General features: G+C 44.4%; 1 protein-coding gene across 3 annotated transcripts; it reads left to right on the forward strand.

Annotated features, from left to right (window-relative positions):
* Nucleotides 1-209: 209 nt before the first annotated feature.
* LOC144150347 (pseudouridylate synthase TRUB2, mitochondrial) lies at nt 210-16,162 on the forward strand. Of its 3 annotated transcripts, none has more exons than XM_077682146.1 (7): nt 210-358; nt 2,151-2,267; nt 2,347-2,427; nt 5,738-5,881; nt 7,570-7,642; nt 9,938-10,074; nt 15,437-16,162. In XM_077682146.1, the coding sequence occupies exons 2-7, from the start codon at nt 2,162-2,164 to the stop codon at nt 15,721-15,723; spliced, it is 828 nt and encodes a 275-aa protein (XP_077538272.1). In that variant the 5' UTR covers nt 210-358; nt 2,151-2,161; the 3' UTR covers nt 15,724-16,162. The 3 variants fall into 3 exon arrangements, with proteins under 3 accessions (XP_077538272.1, XP_077538273.1, XP_077538271.1); XM_077682147.1 differs by lacking the exon at nt 15,437-16,162 and adding an exon at nt 13,452-13,634 and having other exon boundaries at nt 213-508; XM_077682145.1 differs by having other exon boundaries at nt 214-508.
* Nucleotides 16,163-17,670: the final 1,508 nt, after the last annotated feature.

A 17,670-nucleotide genomic window follows, 5' to 3' on the forward strand; every position in this document is an offset into this window, starting at 1 on the left:
CTCCGCCCCCCACCCCCCCATCACCACAGATCTAAGGGCTAAAAGCCACGGCGTTGAGCGGTACTGCCATGTGTGGCGTCGCTTGCGGGTAAATTTGTAAGCTTAAAGTCAAGGGCGTTAGTAACATCATTGTCTTGCTACTAGGCGGCGCCAGCGTAGTGATATGAACTTGTTTACAGCCGATCATACCGGTTTGTCGTTCGCACCATAGGTTCACACCACTAAAGGTTTTTACTTTATTGTAAGATGGCGGCCTTCACAAATGCTTAGCCCCGCGTAATGCACGAAGTGCGGGTACAGTTTTCCATGTCGTTGAGCAGTGTCCATGAGCGACGACGTCTCGTTTAACTGGTTGAACGTGAGTGAGGCTAAACCAAGATGTCACTACAAACGGTGACGTACGCTCCGAAAGCTTTCGATCTGTTGAGAGGCATTTTCTGCGTCTACAAACCAGCGAACATATCATGTGCTGCAGTGCGGCGTACTATCATAGGGAATCTATGCCGTGGTACAGATTTCTTTTTTTTTTGTCTTTTCAAGCTTTTGTGGTTTGGTTGTCTTAATATCGCACGTGTGTTTGTTTGCAAAATCACGAAGAGAGATCAAGTGAAATACTTGTTGGCTGGTTGGGTTACTTTTACTTTGATCTTGCGAACTTCTTACCAAAATCAGCTAGTTTTTCTCCCTCTGCAACGCCTAGAAGCTGTCGCTTCACACTACCTCACTAAAGTTACAACAGTGAGCGATCATTTGGCCTCTTCAATTTACACGACTCGTGTAACCTGCGAGCAGTCCGGGTTTTTTTTTTTTTTTTTTCCCGTACAAAGACTAACATTGCTGCGCACACAAGACAAAATTAATTCAATAAACGCCAGATTTGGCGTACGTGATGCGTTCAAGGGGCCCTATATAAACGTGTACCCCCCCCCCCCCCTCCCTTCGCCGCGCGCGCCTGAAGTAAAAACGGCAGATAACTTGTGGATACAGTACTGGTAAACTGTTAAGTGATACAGCCTGCCTAGCGTTGTCGTTGCCACATTTTTCTCGTGTATGCTACTTTGTGTTTCCTTCAATACGCTGTTTCTCATTTAGCTTTTGGTATTTTGAAGGTGCAAGCAGTGAGGAAATGCCCGTAAGCATTGCTGTGGCAAACATGCAAAATTTTCTCCCCCACCAGAGCCGTCTGAGTCTGTGGATGATTATTTACAGTGTACTTTTCTAAGGATTCATTTCTTTGTCGTCATACATAGACCTCACAAAGCCTGCCCAATACTTGAGACAGGACAGCATCACTGTGCTGTAAAGATACATTCAAATATGAACAGTGGAGCAAGTGGCTTTCAGTACATGCTGCGCATCCTGGAAACAGGCTGTGTATGCACAGTAGAAATGAATACATAGCTTGCACTGACGTCACTGTAGAGGCCATCTTGGAGCACCGCTTGCGCGGTGGAAGGCCGTGAACTTATCTCCCCCTCCGATCCCGAGTAGCACTGGGAAAGCGGAGAGCCGTACTCCAGAAAGGGCTGTGGGGATTTCACATGCAAGCTATGTATTTTGACTCGCCGCAGTGGCTCAGTGGCCAGAGCGGTGTGCGCTGAGCACAAGGACGCGGGTTCAATTCCCGGCTGCGGCGACCGCTTCTCTGATGGAGGCGAAAAGCAAAAACACCCCTGTGTTTGAGATTTCGGCACACGTTAAAGATCCCCAGGTGGTCAAAATTAATCCGGAGCCCTCCACTAGGCGCGCCTCATCGCCTGCAAAGCGTGTGCATGTTAAACGTCATAATCAATCATTCAAAATCTAGGAATGAATTTGAGAGTCCGTGTCCAACTTTGGTATGGAATGAGCACCGTTCGGCATGTGCACGTTTTCATTTGGCCCACAGCCACATTTTGGTGTGGAAAACGCTACCGGTATCTCAATTCGACGCTGGATAGGATGAAAACACCGCACAATGAAGTTGGATAACAATAGCATGAACGGGTGCCAAATGCGGCGGTGGGCCAAGTTGCATGTGAACCGAATTGAATTCCAGCATGTGGCTGGAAGGTCTGACATGCAGAGTTTTGGATGAGGTGGAAGTGCGAAGCCCAGTGCGAGATGCCGCAGTGTTGACGCCTGTGAAATGCGTGGTTGTTTATTTTTAGACCTCAATGAGATGGATGTGCGGCCCCCTACAGACTTCATAACCATCGAAGGGTCTGTGTCAAGTGGGAACGAACTGGCAGTCAAAGCTTCCCCGAGCTTAGCAGATCATCCACTTGGTAAGTGGTGTAGGGTTTGTGTTGGCCGTCAGGTTTTGCACACTGTTTATGCATTCATGTCCAACTCTTATTTGCGTAGTTGTGGGTTCAAGATACCAGCCTGAGGACTTTAGAATGGACCCTGGTTTTCACCTTGGAAAGTACACCTCTGGAGTGTTGTGTAAGTAAATCAATTGTGGTGTTTTTTTTTTGTTTGTTTTTTTGTACATTGTAGTCTGCTGTAGTGGTGCACTCAATTAGAAGTGAAAGCTGGGGTGTGTATAATTTGTTTTTTTGTTTTTTTTTGCATGTTTCTTGTGCCCTGTCTTTTCATGCCTTTTCTGTCATGAATTTGTTCAAGCGGCTGGTGGGGAGAAGCTGAATTCACAAAAAAAAGGGGAGGGTGAACTATGGTGCCGGCTCATGTCATGTGATGATGTGAAAGGTAACGTCAGTAAAATGTTATGTTTCACATCAAATAATGCAGTTTGATTATTTGCCACCTTGTGTGAAAGGCCAAGATGACAGAACAGTGGCAAGGCTGTACTTTTGTCTAATTCATAATTGAAAGGGCCATGCAGACAAAATGCAAGTTTGTTTTATTCAAGAGATTTGGTGTCTTGAAAAGCCCCAGCGCTTGTCCAGCAGCAAATGATGCTTTATTCACTTCGTAATTAATGAATTTTTATTCTCCCACCAAATTGTGTGCTTTGTGAAGTCTGCGATGGTGTAACAAGGACATGTCTTCAAGGGAACGTTAGTGTGCTGTTTACTCTGTAGCTGAACGCGGAACGCCTTTTTTTTTGCCGTTAGCCGTTAGTCCTCCTAGATGGCACCACCATACTGCACAGGATCGCTGTCTGTCTTTGCTTTGTTTTTGCCCGTATTTGCACCTAGCTTGTTTTTTGTTACGGTAGGTTGTAATCATTTCGTGAAACATGGGGTGTGCTCGACAAACAGGGTCACGTAATAAAGTGTCACTTATGCCAGATGGCCTGTGTTGTGTGAGACAACCCCAAAGTGCCAAAGCATAGTGCCCACAGTACCAACAACAGTATGCACTGGTACTTATATGTTTACGTGTATTTTCGTAGCTTACATTGTTTCACCCTACCATTCTTACTGCTATAAAATTAGTACACCTTACATTTAAGCAAAAATAGCTTGTCTGCAAGCTTATAAGCCCTGCCTAGCCTTAGTTAGCTTTTGCTAGCCTCAGCCAATTGCACGGCTGTGCATATTACGTCATAGGTTCTAGTATGCAAAATGAGCTAGTGAGTCGCATGGCCATTCCCTTTTTACTTAATTATGTAGCTTATTTGAATGAAGTTTATACGTTAAAAGTGGTGTCAGTATGATTCTAACGAGGCAGGCTTTCAAATGAACCAAACTTGTGTCTTGTCTGCATGGCCCCCTTTTTAAGGTGATGGGGAAGCAATGCAGAAACCTTGCTGCATAATGATGACTACAAAAACACTTGGTAGCCTACCTGTTGTCCAGTATTTTCTGAGGTATTATTTATTAAACAAATCTACTTTTTCTTGTACTTGGCTACTGATGAAGGCTAGTATCATGCTGCCTCTCGTTGATAACACGTCTTCAAAATAATTACATTGCAAAATGAAATACATTACAAAATTAAATACATGTAATGAGCCTGGTGATTTGTCTTGTGTAGGTTGTTGTTATTATTATTATTTTTATTTTTATTTTTCATTTTAACAGACTTGCATCATTAGCAGTCCTTCGTATGCACTGTCGCAAACAAGGGGCTGTAAAAAATGTGCAGGCGTAAAAAAAATCACTAATTTTTACGCACTGTTGCGGAACATGTGGTAGGATGTTTCATGCGTAGTCTGGTGGTAGGATGGCTGTGGCCAAGCGAGTTGATTTCCAGCCTTCTTTCATCATGTGCAAAATGCACCTGCTTTAGATCGCTTTGTTGGCACCGTAACTAAAAATGCCAGCGGGCATAACTCTGCAAAAACGCATTTTTTGACTAGGTACCAGCACACAGTGAAGGTGTTTTCAGTCACGGCTGTGCTTGGAAGCTGGTGACTAGCTCTGTTTCTGGACAGGCAGTGCCTTGTCTTTGCTCATGAAGGAGCTAACCAACTGGCCCTAAGGCAGCCAGTTTGCCAGTTTGCAGCCAGTTTGCACACTTTGAGAATGGAAATTACGTACTCCATTGCACAGTTCTCTCATTTTCCCCGCTAAGAAGCTCTGAAGTTATGAACAGCATTTTAAATTACTGATGATGATGATGATGATTGCTATTGGTTTCCCCTTTGTAGCGGGGTGATGACATGTCATCTTACCAAAAAGGACTAATATAATCATGTTTTACACTCTTGGTTTAATACTAGCACTGCTTAGGGCAGGCACTAAAGCTTATTAGGCCCGTAATACTTTTTTTTCCCTGTTACAGGTGGTAACTGTCCTAGGCAATATTCCCCTCTCTGCTTTTCGTCCACCAGCATTCTAATCTTCTTTTCGTCCCCTCGACAGCCCTGAAGTTAACTTCCTCTGTGATACCCTTAAATCCTAGGGCTTCTGGAAGCCCAATATTCCCTTCATGTAGATCTGGATGGATACTATGTGCCGCATAGTTTCTGTTTCTTTTCCGCAGACCACGCATACCCCATCATTTTGTGAATACTTCCCCACAAAACTCTTAGTTCGGAGGCAACCTGCTCTAGCCTGCGTCGCTTATTATGCTCTTTTTTTTTATACGAGATAAGCACTGTGTGCGAACCCTAATATAAATCTTTTATTGTAACCAACTACTTAAAGTTTGAATTTTTGTAATATAGCTCTTGCCAGCAGCGCTCGCAGCCAAACTGTATAGAGCAAAGTATTTCACCACTTCTGTTGCATCATCAAATCTAAAACCAGCCTTGCCAGGAAAACACGTGTTGGAAAACCGTGCCTTGGCATGTAGTGGCGTCCGAGGAAAAAGACGCAAAACCAGGCATCCATGAAAGCAAGCGTCTTGTTCTTTAAAGTTCACAAAAAGCACAGAAGCCCAGCACATGCTACGTGCTGCACGAGCATCGGTCCTTCGTCGCCCTCTTCGTTGCCTGGCTCATCCGAGCCACGTGGCGTTTGCTCAGGAGGCTCAAACACGACTTACAACAACATGCTCGTTGGCGGCGACGCGCTGTGAGATAACACCAGAGTAGCGCACACTGCAGTGCGTTTGCTGATAACTTCCATAGACGCAGCACCTATGCGCCGTGACCGAGAACACTGCAGTTCATGCTGCACTCAAATTTCGCATTAGGGAGTATCATAATCGTCAGACGATTTTTTTAATGCTCCTCAGTGAAAGAGCACGTGAACAAACACCATATCGTAGGAGTTCCTTTTTTCTTGTTTTTTCAGAATTCCGTTCAGTGGCTGCACAAATTAAGCTGCTGACTGCATAAATTAAGCAATTGAATGCTTTTTATTTATTTTATTTAATTCCCCCCTCCCCTTTTTTTTTTCAGTGATGAGAGTGAATGGAGGTTACAACAAGATGAAAAAGCTTTGCGACTCCAACCAACTTCGAACCTATGAACTGCGGGGAGAGTTTGGAAAGGCAACAGACACGCACACTCCACTTTCCAAAATTGTTGAAAAAGCAACATACAGTAAGTTTTAAGATGCTGGTAGTGGAGCTATGTAGCACAACCAGTCATCCAGATAATAGATGCAATAATACTTTGGTTATAGTCCCGAATGCTTTTGCATTTGAAAAAAGACCAGCCACTCTTTGCAGCAAATTTAAAACTTGGGCCTGTTTATTATAGGCATAGCAACATACAACACAACAATGAGTCGGCTTGGTACAGCTCAAGCTAGTTGAAAATGTGTCTACGACTGCATGCAAATAAGAGTAGTGTGTCGGCATCCGTTATAAAAAAAAGTGCTATTTTAAACTCCTTGTAATTTTTGTAATGTAGCAGTGCTCTGTCCACAGTTTGGTGACACAAGCATTGCCCTACTTTGCTTGCTAATCTATACGTTAGCTTTCCCTACCAAAAAAGCTTTCACCTGCTCAAAGACTTCCTGAGCAGTGTCAAGCAAAAGTGAATAAGATATTTGGAAAGTATTGAGCTTGCAAATGAAACATTATTTACAGTATGTGCAGTGTGTCATTGAAACTTAATCTCGTTTTTACACTTGTGAGATTTTATTGCAGTGTGCAAATATTGGAAACCTCAAATACTTTGCGAAGAGTGTGTGCTATTTGATTTGCAGTGCAATATTACAATTTGAAGTATTGGACATTTTCAAATATACAAAATTTACAAAAATAGTGCAATAAAAGTTGACTCTGCCGCATGACATGCAAACTTCTAAGCTTCACCGCATGACTTTCCCTTTTGGGTTTATTTTTACGCATGACGCCGAAGCTGTCCAAAAAAGCCGGACATGTGTAAGCCTGGCATGAAATAAGTATGTGCTAACTGTGGTGTATGTGTAAAATTGTGTAAAATGCATAACATTTATAGCCGAAAAGACGCTCCCTGTCAGTAATGGTGGAATGTGCGAGGAATCTAGAGTTATTACCTGTTGGTTTGCAGTAAAGTTGTATTAGCCACTAGCATGCTGAGCTTCTTGTCCATGACTGGAGGGACCAGTCAAAGGTACTTCCTGTATTCGCAGCATATTCATTATTGAGGAACCCACATTTCTTGATTGCACTTAACGCCAAGTTTTTGTTCCACTGCTTTGTCATGTTTTCTTAATTTTCTATCTTAATTTTTTGTACCATTTTGTTATCAAGCACTAGTACATGAACGCTCAGATGAATCCTCAGATAAATGTGTGTGGCTGCGTTTTAGAAACTCTATATACGCACTAAAGCAAGGACATTCATTCTAGAAAATATTCTATACAGTTTTCAGTCAGTTTTTACTACTAATATTTGCTTCGCAGTCCTGAATATGATGTTCTCACACCCCAAGATTTTATGCTTAAATTTTAGTTTTCAGATTCCTGTTTCTTTTCTGTTTATTTTTTCTTTAACAGAAGGGGCACGAACTGAAAGCCATAGCTACAGCTTGACTAAGGTTCCTGTTGGTCCCCTACACCACTATTTTATTATTCACCGTGTTTTACTGGGATACACAGCACACTTCTAGGTGCTCTCTGGCCGAGCAGCCCTTGTGCCATCAATATACATTGTCAGTTATATTACTCCAACAGAAACTGCCGGTACTTATGCAGAGGCGGGTTAGTAGAACACATACTACTGTCATTTTGGATTTGTGTTACATACTCTAAAGAAACTTTGAAGACATGAGCTTAACTTATTCCGCATCCTTTTTTCCAGACCACATTACAGTATCAAGATTAGAGCGCTTATTGGGCTCGATTCAGTCTGCGTATCAGGTTCAGGCATTCAAGTGAGTTTATCTTTTATTAATGTATCCTGTCAAGGGACGGTGGGTGGAACTGTATGCTGTTGACGTTGTTATACAACTGTAAAGAATCTACGAGGCGTTGATTTCTGTTGTATTGAAAAGCGTGTGCAACAAAAATATCAGTGCCAGAGAATCTGGCTTGCTGAGTAAACTTGGGAAATGACTCCACCCTCCTTGCTGCACGGGACACCTTGAGCGATCTTGTTGACAGTGCGTGGTGTCACTGCATACCCAGAGCACCCACACATAAGGTGTGCCCAACCGTGGATACGGGCTTAAAGGTGGAGAGTTAGAAACCACGAACGGTGGCCATTGGTCAAGCTCCAGCTGATTGGCTTCTTGTTTGTCTACGAGCCAAGGAGCTCGGGGACCTTGCTGGGCATCATGGGCATCATACCTACCCTGCTTTGTACCATGCCTTACGGTGTTTTTAAACACCGCTCCATATAATCAGGCCCTGAGGGGGGCCCGCATTGACGCTTCTTTGAAACCCCTGCCGACCGTTAGCTTAAACAGCTGAAACAACTATCAATCCCCACTTTGTAATTACACAGTCTGGGAACGAGGAAGCACCAGTAACCAGCAAATCAGTTTTCATCATAGCAAGGTTCATCAAGATCGTTGTTTTCCAAAGCAGCAAGTCCAAAATACTAACATCATCAGTCCCTAACAAAGCTCAGTCTCTTAAACGAATTACGGTTCTGACATCATGGTTACACCACACCAAACACCTCATCTCACATTTGAGCGAGCTCCCTACCATAATCTGTCACCATAGGCTTCCTCCAGTGTGCAGTGTGCAGTGTGCCCCCACATTCTGAAGCCACACTTCTGCTTCAGTAAAGCTAATATAATTCAGCGGTTGAATGCATTTTAAGTAGCAGCAATTTTTTTATTAAAATGTTAATTGCCCAAAAATATTGGAAGTACCAAATTTTCTGCAGAAATTTGTTCAACAGGGGAGAATGTATGAGGGTCGAATGAAAGGTAGAAGAACAGAGGTGTGGCACAACATTGTGGCTGCACGTGCCTGCTGATAACACTGGTAGCTACGTGTGCGTGATGCAGCTCGACAGTGTCCAGTGCAAGGGTGTAGTCATGCAAAATGGTTGGCTCCACCAGCCTGTCATTTAAATTTGGCGTGCCTTATTTGAAGTGTGGGAAAACGTTCAACGCTAATAAAATGTTCACACAGACTGCCGAATTGGGTGTTCCATTTGACGTCCTACAACATTGTAGCTGAAAATTATTTCCAGCTGGACTCACCTGTTTGAAAAATTCCTTTATTTACCTGAACCGATTTCTTTGTTGGAAAATTTTACCTTGGTAGTTTTAATCCTTGGTCCAAGTTATGTGAAACACCCCGTCTTGAATGTAGCATAGCTATCAGCTTAGTTTTCCCTACCATTAAATGGGGGTGCAGCATTGACTTATATGACATGGTGGGCTGATTTTGTATGAGTACTACCTCGTGGTCTTCAATGCCAACGAGCTATGCTGAATGAAAAAATGTTCGCCCTCGTGTCCACTGATGCTGCTTTGGCGGCCAGAAAATGCACTTCAGACAATAGGAAATTCAGTCTACCGTGGTGATAGTGCTAAAACAAGGATGTCATGAACACAGCGTTGATTTTATTTTGTGCAGACCCCATGTGCCACTCTCTTTTCAGCTCTATTTCTGATAATCTCTGCTTGCTTTGAAGCACCAGATTTACACTAAAACATATTCTTGCGTGCTTAGACAAATTATAGTCTGATATGCACATGCAAACGGAGCAGCACCTCAGTGTGAGTGGAATATAATGCAAAAATAAAAAGGAAACGATTGAGCAGAAGCAAAGGTGGGATTCCCACTAGCAAAAACATTTCAAAGCAGTATCTTTGCACGCCATTTTATAAGAAACAAAACATGCACATGTGGACCCTGATGGGAATGCAGTGACCAGTTTTGAGCATGTCACCGCTTTTGGTGTTTCTACTCTGCACGTAAAATTAATGCGTATGTTTGTGGCTCCAACGTGTTCAGCTTTGCTAAAACCTTTCATGCCAATTGTGACTGCACAGGATTGAGCAAGGTATTGCCCAAGAGCAGAACAAAAGTTGTTCATATCAGTGCTGCTTTGGCTCTACTCAAGTTATACCGTAAACTTGACACTCCTGACGCCATCAATTTGGCCCTGGCGTACTTGTCCTGCCTGTTATTGTATAGCCACAGCAGCTGGAGAAGAAAGGCTGTCTCATCTTGCTTTTTTTTTCTCTGTCTCTCTCTCTCTCCAGGTATGCAGGAGTGCCCTTGAACAGTCAGGCAGCTTATCAAATGGCGGCCACAGGCACCGTGCGACCCGCTGAAAAGTCTCCTACCATTGTATACAACATTCGCTGCTTGGAGCTGGACCTGCCATACTTTACCCTAGGTAAGGGGTAACCACTGTAGTTCCTGCATTATGTCTCATCTGTGATAACTCTGCAAGTTTCACCCTGTTTTAATTGTGTTCACAGAAAGGTAAAGATGTTGGGAGCATGAGGCCTCCAGCAGCATAATTTGTAATAATCACTAAAAATGTTAGATAGTAACATTAGATACTAACTAAGATTTGAGATATCACTAAACATGTGGCATACAGGCACTTGTTCCTCGTACACAGCCAAGAAGAAATTTAGGTTATTTTATGCTCGCAAAAGCACTCATTTTTTCCAAAAGCTGTATTCAGCTGTTCAGCAGTATTGCTTCGTTTAATTTTATCAGTAGATTTAGGACTAGGGAGTGAACTTCTGTACCACTTCTGACTAGTAAATATTTGAATTATAATCTTGTGCTGAAAGGGGCCATTTTATCACAGGGACTTATTTGCGCAATTGGCAGGTGCTGACCAGAGCCATCGCCAAGAAACCTGACTGCGAGTGTAGTGGTGCCTCTAGTTTTGTTTGATCATACCACTGGAACGCTAACAGGCTGTTGACACACCGATAGCTCCGTTTCGGTGTGAAGGCATTACTCGGCTAGGTTGGTGGAAGCAGCGGGCATCTATCTAGCATCTGTGATTATGTTCTGCCTTCATTAGCTATATTTAAATGACAATAAGTGCAAAAAAATGTACACTCTTCAACTGAAATTTCAACATTTCTAACTAGATGATTGATTTCTCTTGTTAGACTGCCTGCAAACATAGCACTTTGTCACTTAGGGCAACTGCTTAAAAAAACTGGAGTGACATAGAAACATTGTCTAATTAACTTACCAGATTAAAGTCTAGAATGTGTAGGCCATGATGTGAGTGTTTTCAGCCAACTTAGGCTTTTTTTTTTTTGCAAGAAAAATGTGTCCAAAGGTGTCGTTTCTCTTGTACCATCCTCCTCATTGATTTGCTATGAAGATACACTTGCTAGTCTGCAGGGCCAAATTTAACTGATTGCAAGCATGTTTAGCCAGCACGTTTATCCAGCATAATTTCGGCATAAACAAACAAAAGGGCAATGCATACCATGAAATAAGTGAAAATTTGGATTTCTGAGATAGCAAAAAAGCCCGTCATAAACCACCAGTGTGACATATGTGACTGTGGCAGTGTGTCTGTCCTTTACAACATTACAGATACACTAAGGTTGGACTTCTGCTAAACAGTTGAATAAGGCATTACGCATGTTAGACTACATAATGCAGCCACAAATAGAGTTCAACAAATTCACTCGAGCATGTCTTTAACAGGGTGGTGTTCATTCATGTAATATCCAAGTGCCTTGACTTGTAATGGTTGCCATGGTGGATGACAAGAGTTGTTCTTTATTTGTAAGTGACCAGAAATAGAGACGCCCCTTTCCGAATGGCGTTCAAAGGTTCCACACTTGGAAGAAAAGCTGTTTTAGCAAATGCACACTCAAGCTATCACCACCGTCGAATACTTTTCAAGACAGCAACCTTTTCCCCCCTTAGGAGCCCGGTCATGGGCCACACAAAATCATCGGCGGGCCGCATGTTCTGTACCCCATTCGCTGAACTTTTATAATTGGTGGCTAATAAGGAGTCAGTTGCCCTAAATTGATTGTTTTAGTGGCTCGTTAGGTGCTTAAATGCCGTGGGCAATCTGGGCTGATTTGCGTCCTTGAGTCCAGCTTGTGCTGGTTTGGTCTGTATTACAGTGTAAGAATATGTTTAGGTGTTGACACTGACCGGCTGCTGCGGCAGAGAACTCGACCAGATCGTGTTCACCTTCTAGTACATGCGCCGGCCGCTGTGGTGCAAGGGGCCTATCGCTTGCGAAGCGGCAAGTGTGGCTACGCTGCGGGCCCCGCTTTTGGTGTTATTTTAGGCTGTATTTACGTGTTTTTTGCTGCCAGAGTGCATTACAAGGTGCAGAAGTTAAGTTTTAGCTTCCACGTTGTGGTAGGCACAGTGCACAAACAAATTCTGCTAGAACTAGCTTTTTGTGTCGTGATTTCTCCGGTGTTCTCCAGTTCATTAGTCGAGTTCTCCAGCCACTAGGTATTATTGAGATTAAATGTCTGGAGGTCACAAGGTACTCAAATTAAAATCTGTGTGGATGAGACCATTTTCTCAAGAAGCATCTACACAGACACCACATGTGATATACCATGGCACCGGATCAATTTACTTCACTCGGCGATCCGATGGCCAGTTTACACCTGCTGTGCATTTTGATGTCACAAAACATGTTAGTATGAAAGGCAGAAAGCATGCCGGCAGCTTTTATTATGAATACAATGCTGTATAATTTGGCCAACCCTAGAATGCTCGGCGGAGAATTTTGTGGCCCAAAATTGTTGAGGTTACTAGATCAACTGCAATTATTTACAACTGACATATGCCACTCGCCATTTTACTGTCGTGCAAATATTTATTTCGGCTCGTGCACGCCGGTTTCTCATGAGGTAGACAGTGAGTGACACGAAGGTAGACGACCGCTCATCTTTGGTGTCGGCATAAAAGACGATCTTGGCAGGAGCAACTCCAGGGAAATTTCCACTAACCATTTTCACGTCGCGTAGCTACCAATGCATGTCATGTCCTGTCAAGACGCCTGTCCTCTTCTCTCTCTTTTATTTATTTATTTATTTTTTTAACGTTTACCTTTGCGCTTCAACCTTTCCAAAACATTGCACTAGCCATTAAAACGCCGCGGATGCAGTTTGCTTTTGATCCCAGCGCTCATGCGTACAGTGGCGTGGGCTTTAAAAGAGGGCAGGTTATATTCCTGGCTGTGGAGGCAGCGCTCCCAATGCAGGCAAAATGCGGAAATGGCTTACAGGCTTCTGTGCACATTAAAGAACTCAGGTAGGCAAAGTTAACAATGTTCTTTACTAGGCGGGCATGACCTTCTCACAGTGTTGAGGCATTAAAGTGCTTACGCAATGTTTTTATGTATGTGCAGGCTTTTTCTCTCGAAAATGTGGGGGCATGCAGGTTGAGGTTGACTTTTTGTATTTAAGAGGCGCAGCAATGCTCTCACGAGCCATGGAGATGAACAAAACATTGGCTGTATATCTGCTCGCTCCGCTGCAATATCAGCGAAATGCGATAGTCCTCTGCACACCCTGCCATAAAGCTGCCTCTCCCCTCACCCCGCCCACCTCTCGCTCAGTCCTCTGCCAGAGCAACCCCTGGGTTAGGTGCACCCAAGGAGGTTAAAAAAAATTTCTTTAACCTCCTTGGGTGCACCAACCATGTCGTAGCAATCAGCATAAATAATAAAATGATTTCTCTCCCTCCCTCCCTCCCTCTCTGTCTTTATCCCATGATAAATGCAATTGAGGTTTGCTGAATTCAATTTTCCAGCATTTGCACTACTGGCACGCCATCTGTTCGGAACTTTTATTGCTGTTTGGATTGGCGCTCAAGCCACAAGCTCCAAGGTGGAGCACGAACCCTTTTTGTAATTTGTGGGTAAATTATCGTTTCGAACGCAAAAAAAAAGTACACCAGTGTCTATTTTCAAATAAAGAATATGTAGTGCTAGTATCAGTTATGTATTGATGTTTTATTTCAAATATGCCTGATGTTTTCTTTTTGCTGAACAGTGTTGACAAATATGAAGTATGCGACCATATATCTAGTAGTTTGGAAATGTTCTGCGTAGATAAACGTCTCGTTAAAGAATTCATTTATCTTCTGGCCAGGCGGCTGATTCGATGGATAGACAGAAAGACAGGCAGAAAAAAACGTTAGCGTTTAAGAAGCCCAAGAATGCCTATCGTCTTCTAAAACACATTCCAATAAGAAGCTCGAAACGATCTCTGCAGAACGTCCTTGCTGCCATTTCGCCCATTCATGCAGTTCCAGCAAGTAAAACCCGAAGTACATTAAAATGATCAATACCAACACCAGTTCGAACCTTCCTGCACCTTACTTGGACTTAACAAAGCACAGGTACACACGGCGGCACTGAACGATCTCGCAACACCTGCACTACTATCACCGCAACTCGGCGACTGGACAGGCCCCTGTGGCGCGGCGCCATCTGTGCACGCTCAAGAGAAGCACAGCGGGGCGGCGAACAAGATCTGGTCGTGCTGCCAGACGCAGCGTCAACACCTAAATATTCTTACACCATGGTTTGTATTCAGGGGCTCGTGGGACCTATCTGCTGCCATTTTGGCGCCCATGATGAACTCATGCGACGTGTCCATTGTACGGCAGATACCCAGGTGGCAGAACTGGCTCTAATTTTGGCAACAAATTGACTCGGAATTCACTATGGGCAGTGACCAGATTGGACCTGTGTTTGGCAAGTGCTCTGGTCCATGTGTGTCAATCTGTTTGTCAATGCAAAATAAGCAAAGTTTGCTGCATTACAGAGTGTGAAAGATGTATGCGAATACACATGCTAAGGCATGCACATTACTGCTGTACAGAGAAGGCTTCCTGGCAGCACATGTACCCCCAGCACATGCTGAAACAGGCCTAGCAATTGCTGGGGTGAAGGACTGCTGACAAAACGTGCTGTTGGGTTTTACCTCCGATTCAGGAAATGTGCTATTGAAAAGGCCACAGTGGTGCCATTTCATGCTTTTAAGTGATTGCCAGCAGCAGGGATTTATATGCACACCCCCAAAAAGATTCCACAACCACGAGCACCTCGCCCAGGGATTTATACACACACCCCCCCCCCCCCCCCACACCCCCCCAAAAAATCGAATTCTGGGTAAACCCCTGGCCAGCAGGCTTGCAATTCATTTTGTATTTCACCCCTTTTGTAAAACGTATTGCAGACTGCAGTGTGTGTTCCATGGTTTTAAAACAGCAGGCAAAAAGAAATTCAAGCTCCCATTTGAACCGAAAAGTGGGGCCCTCTGGTGGGGCAGTGGGGCCTGGCACTTTTTTGGCAGATAGAAGGGATGGTTTCTTTGCCTTGCAATTTCTCGGTATCTAGTACTATCCCCATCAATCTTCTTGGGCATCAGTATAACTCAAAGCAAAGTTAGAAAAACATGCAGCTAGCAAACTTGGCAAAATATGCAAGCACCTAAGGTGAGAAGGACATGGGCAGCAACATTGAAGAGTGCTGTTTCCTCATGATTTCTATTTCAAACAAATGCTGAATGCTGCCATAGACGAAAATTTGTGGGAAGTAGTGTGGTTGCATGTGCTTACCATACTAGTGCATGGACTACCAACTGGCCCAAATAGTCACCTTTTTTCTTGCAAAGAACACGAGTTAAGGGTAGTATGACAGACTGCAAGCTGTAGACCTAAAAGATTTTGTGAGTTGTCATGTTTTGACTGGCGCACCGTCTCATTTTAAAATTTCTTTGCGCTTTCAGAAGTGAGCTGTGTTCGTGAGACTGAAGCGTATCTTCTGCAGTTGGTTCACGAAATTGGGTTGAGGCTGCGCTCATGTGCAATCTGCCACCGTGTGCGGCTCAAACGCTATGGATTGTTCAACACAGACTTGGCATTGCTGCGAAAGCACTGGACTTTGGAGTATGTCTTAAGGAATATTCAAGACTGCTGGCCACTTGTGACCGAAGAGCTGCTTGAGCCTCATTCTCCACATTTGATTGATGCCAACAGTCTCAGCCAGGCAGGTTGTGGTCAGACAGTTTCTTAGACCAGCCATTACGCTATGTCATCACTGAAAAAAAAAAAAAAAAAAAAAAAAAAAAAAAAACTTGTCATTGAGGTAGTGCAGAACTGTTTTTGGGTAGTTCTGCATTCACCTGCAAGCCTGTGTGCTATCACCAAAATAGCCTTCATGGTAGCAAGTGCAGCGAGACATCATTCTGCAAAAGTGCTGTTCACTGGCTCCTAATGTTTCATACAAAAAATGTTTGTGTAAAAGCATTGTCTGCATTTCACTCTTTCCTCCCAACTTCTTTCTTTTCTTTGTTCTGTCCGTGCCCCTTTTCAAAAACATTTCACCAAGGCTATGAAAGCTGTTACAATAAGATTTTTACAAGCGAAATCTCTAAGCATAGATGTTTGTGACGCCTTCCAGCATTTTGTACACTACCTAGAAAGAGAGAAAATAAACTTTATTCAGCGACTGATCTGGTTTTGGCATATACATTTTATTCAACTTCAAAGCAATCCAGAGATGTGTTGCAAACAAACACGATGTCACTGCATGCACCGAGAGAGTGAAGCACAAGATTACACAGTCGATCGAATGCCTCCTGCGTGATGTAAATGTAGTGTACCCACTTTCTGCGATACGGGGGTCAAACAAGCCACTTAATCCTGGCTTGAGCTGAGAATGCGTTTAGTTTTGCTAACTGTACAGACGAGTGCATGGCCACCATGCTCCTCCTTGAAGCGCTGATGCCCAGAAGTGGCACAGGTTCATTCAATTCAGACGCAGCTCATGGAAACGTCTGCACCAGTTCGTGATGTGATGCACCAGAGCGCTCCATTCACCGCTGCAAGGGTGCTGCCATGCGCTGCGCCCCTCGACTTCTCATGGTGCAGCCACGGGGCTGCTGCGGTGCAGAGAATCGTGGAGGTGGTGCAGCAAGTTGTGCCGTGCATGCACAGTAATTAGGACGTTGCGAGTTGGCAGAGTGCCACCAGCAGTTATGGTGACCGTGCAAAAATATTAGTCAAACTTGATGGTACACTGACCGAACTACATCTTGCTGTTGACGAGTTTGGCATAACAGAGGTGCTCGTCAGCTTCAAGCCGTACAAGACAAGAGGCGAGGATGATTAGTAGAAAACAATGCCTGCGCGACTTGCACCTCAGTCAATGTAAACATGTGCAGGGCACTGCAGGGTTGTGGGGAAGGCAAACAGGCAGATAACTTTGAGGGTAGGGTGCCCGGAAGGGCAGGGGAGAAAAGAGCTAGCAGAGAGGAGGAAGGAGGGAAAATGCTGTTGGAGGAGCGGGAGGAAATGGCTGGGCCAATAAGGGAAGAGGGACGCATGGGGGGCAGGTCCAAAGGAATTTGGGCCACAGTACAAAGGTGATGCCCAAATAGGGGAACTTGGTCAGGGGTTATACGGGAGTGTTGAGCGTTCACGCAGCAGGGGAAAGTGGCTGCGTTAGTGGACAGTCAAGAGAGGGGAAAGGGGGTGTGTGGTGATCGTGGCAGATTCAAACATGCACACCTCCAAAGTGGAAAATAAGAGGGCGGGTGAGAGGGGACAAGACCCTGACCGTCCGGCCAGGGAAAAAACCTGGCCGGACAGTCAGGGTAGTTATGGAGAGGACACGAGACAAGATATGGGAGAACGAGCTAGGGCGGAAGCTAGTGGTTATAATGGGAGGGGGTGGGGGGGCTAATGGCATACTGCAGGAACGGGGCACGGGAGTGCAGAAGCAGTTAGAGGAGGGAATAAGGGGGCTTAGGACACCGTGCCCAAAGGTACACGATAGTTGTCAGCTCGGTACTCGAAATCATTGGGCCAAGGGTACAAGTGGAGAGGGAGGTGCTGGCTGCAAAGCAGAGAAATACGGGAGCTAGGCGAGGCAATAAATTTTGCAGTCATCGACATCAGCAGTGGTGTCACACATTCGGGCGAAGGGGTCTTCCAGCGCGACACGGTCCATTACAGCGGA

This window comes from Haemaphysalis longicornis, unplaced genomic scaffold (genome assembly GCF_048455015.1).
Source record: "Haemaphysalis longicornis isolate Haplotype H1 unplaced genomic scaffold, Haemaphysalis longicornis Haplotype H1 scaffold_1, whole genome shotgun sequence".
NCBI lineage: Eukaryota > Metazoa > Arthropoda > Arachnida > Ixodida > Ixodidae > Haemaphysalis > Haemaphysalis longicornis.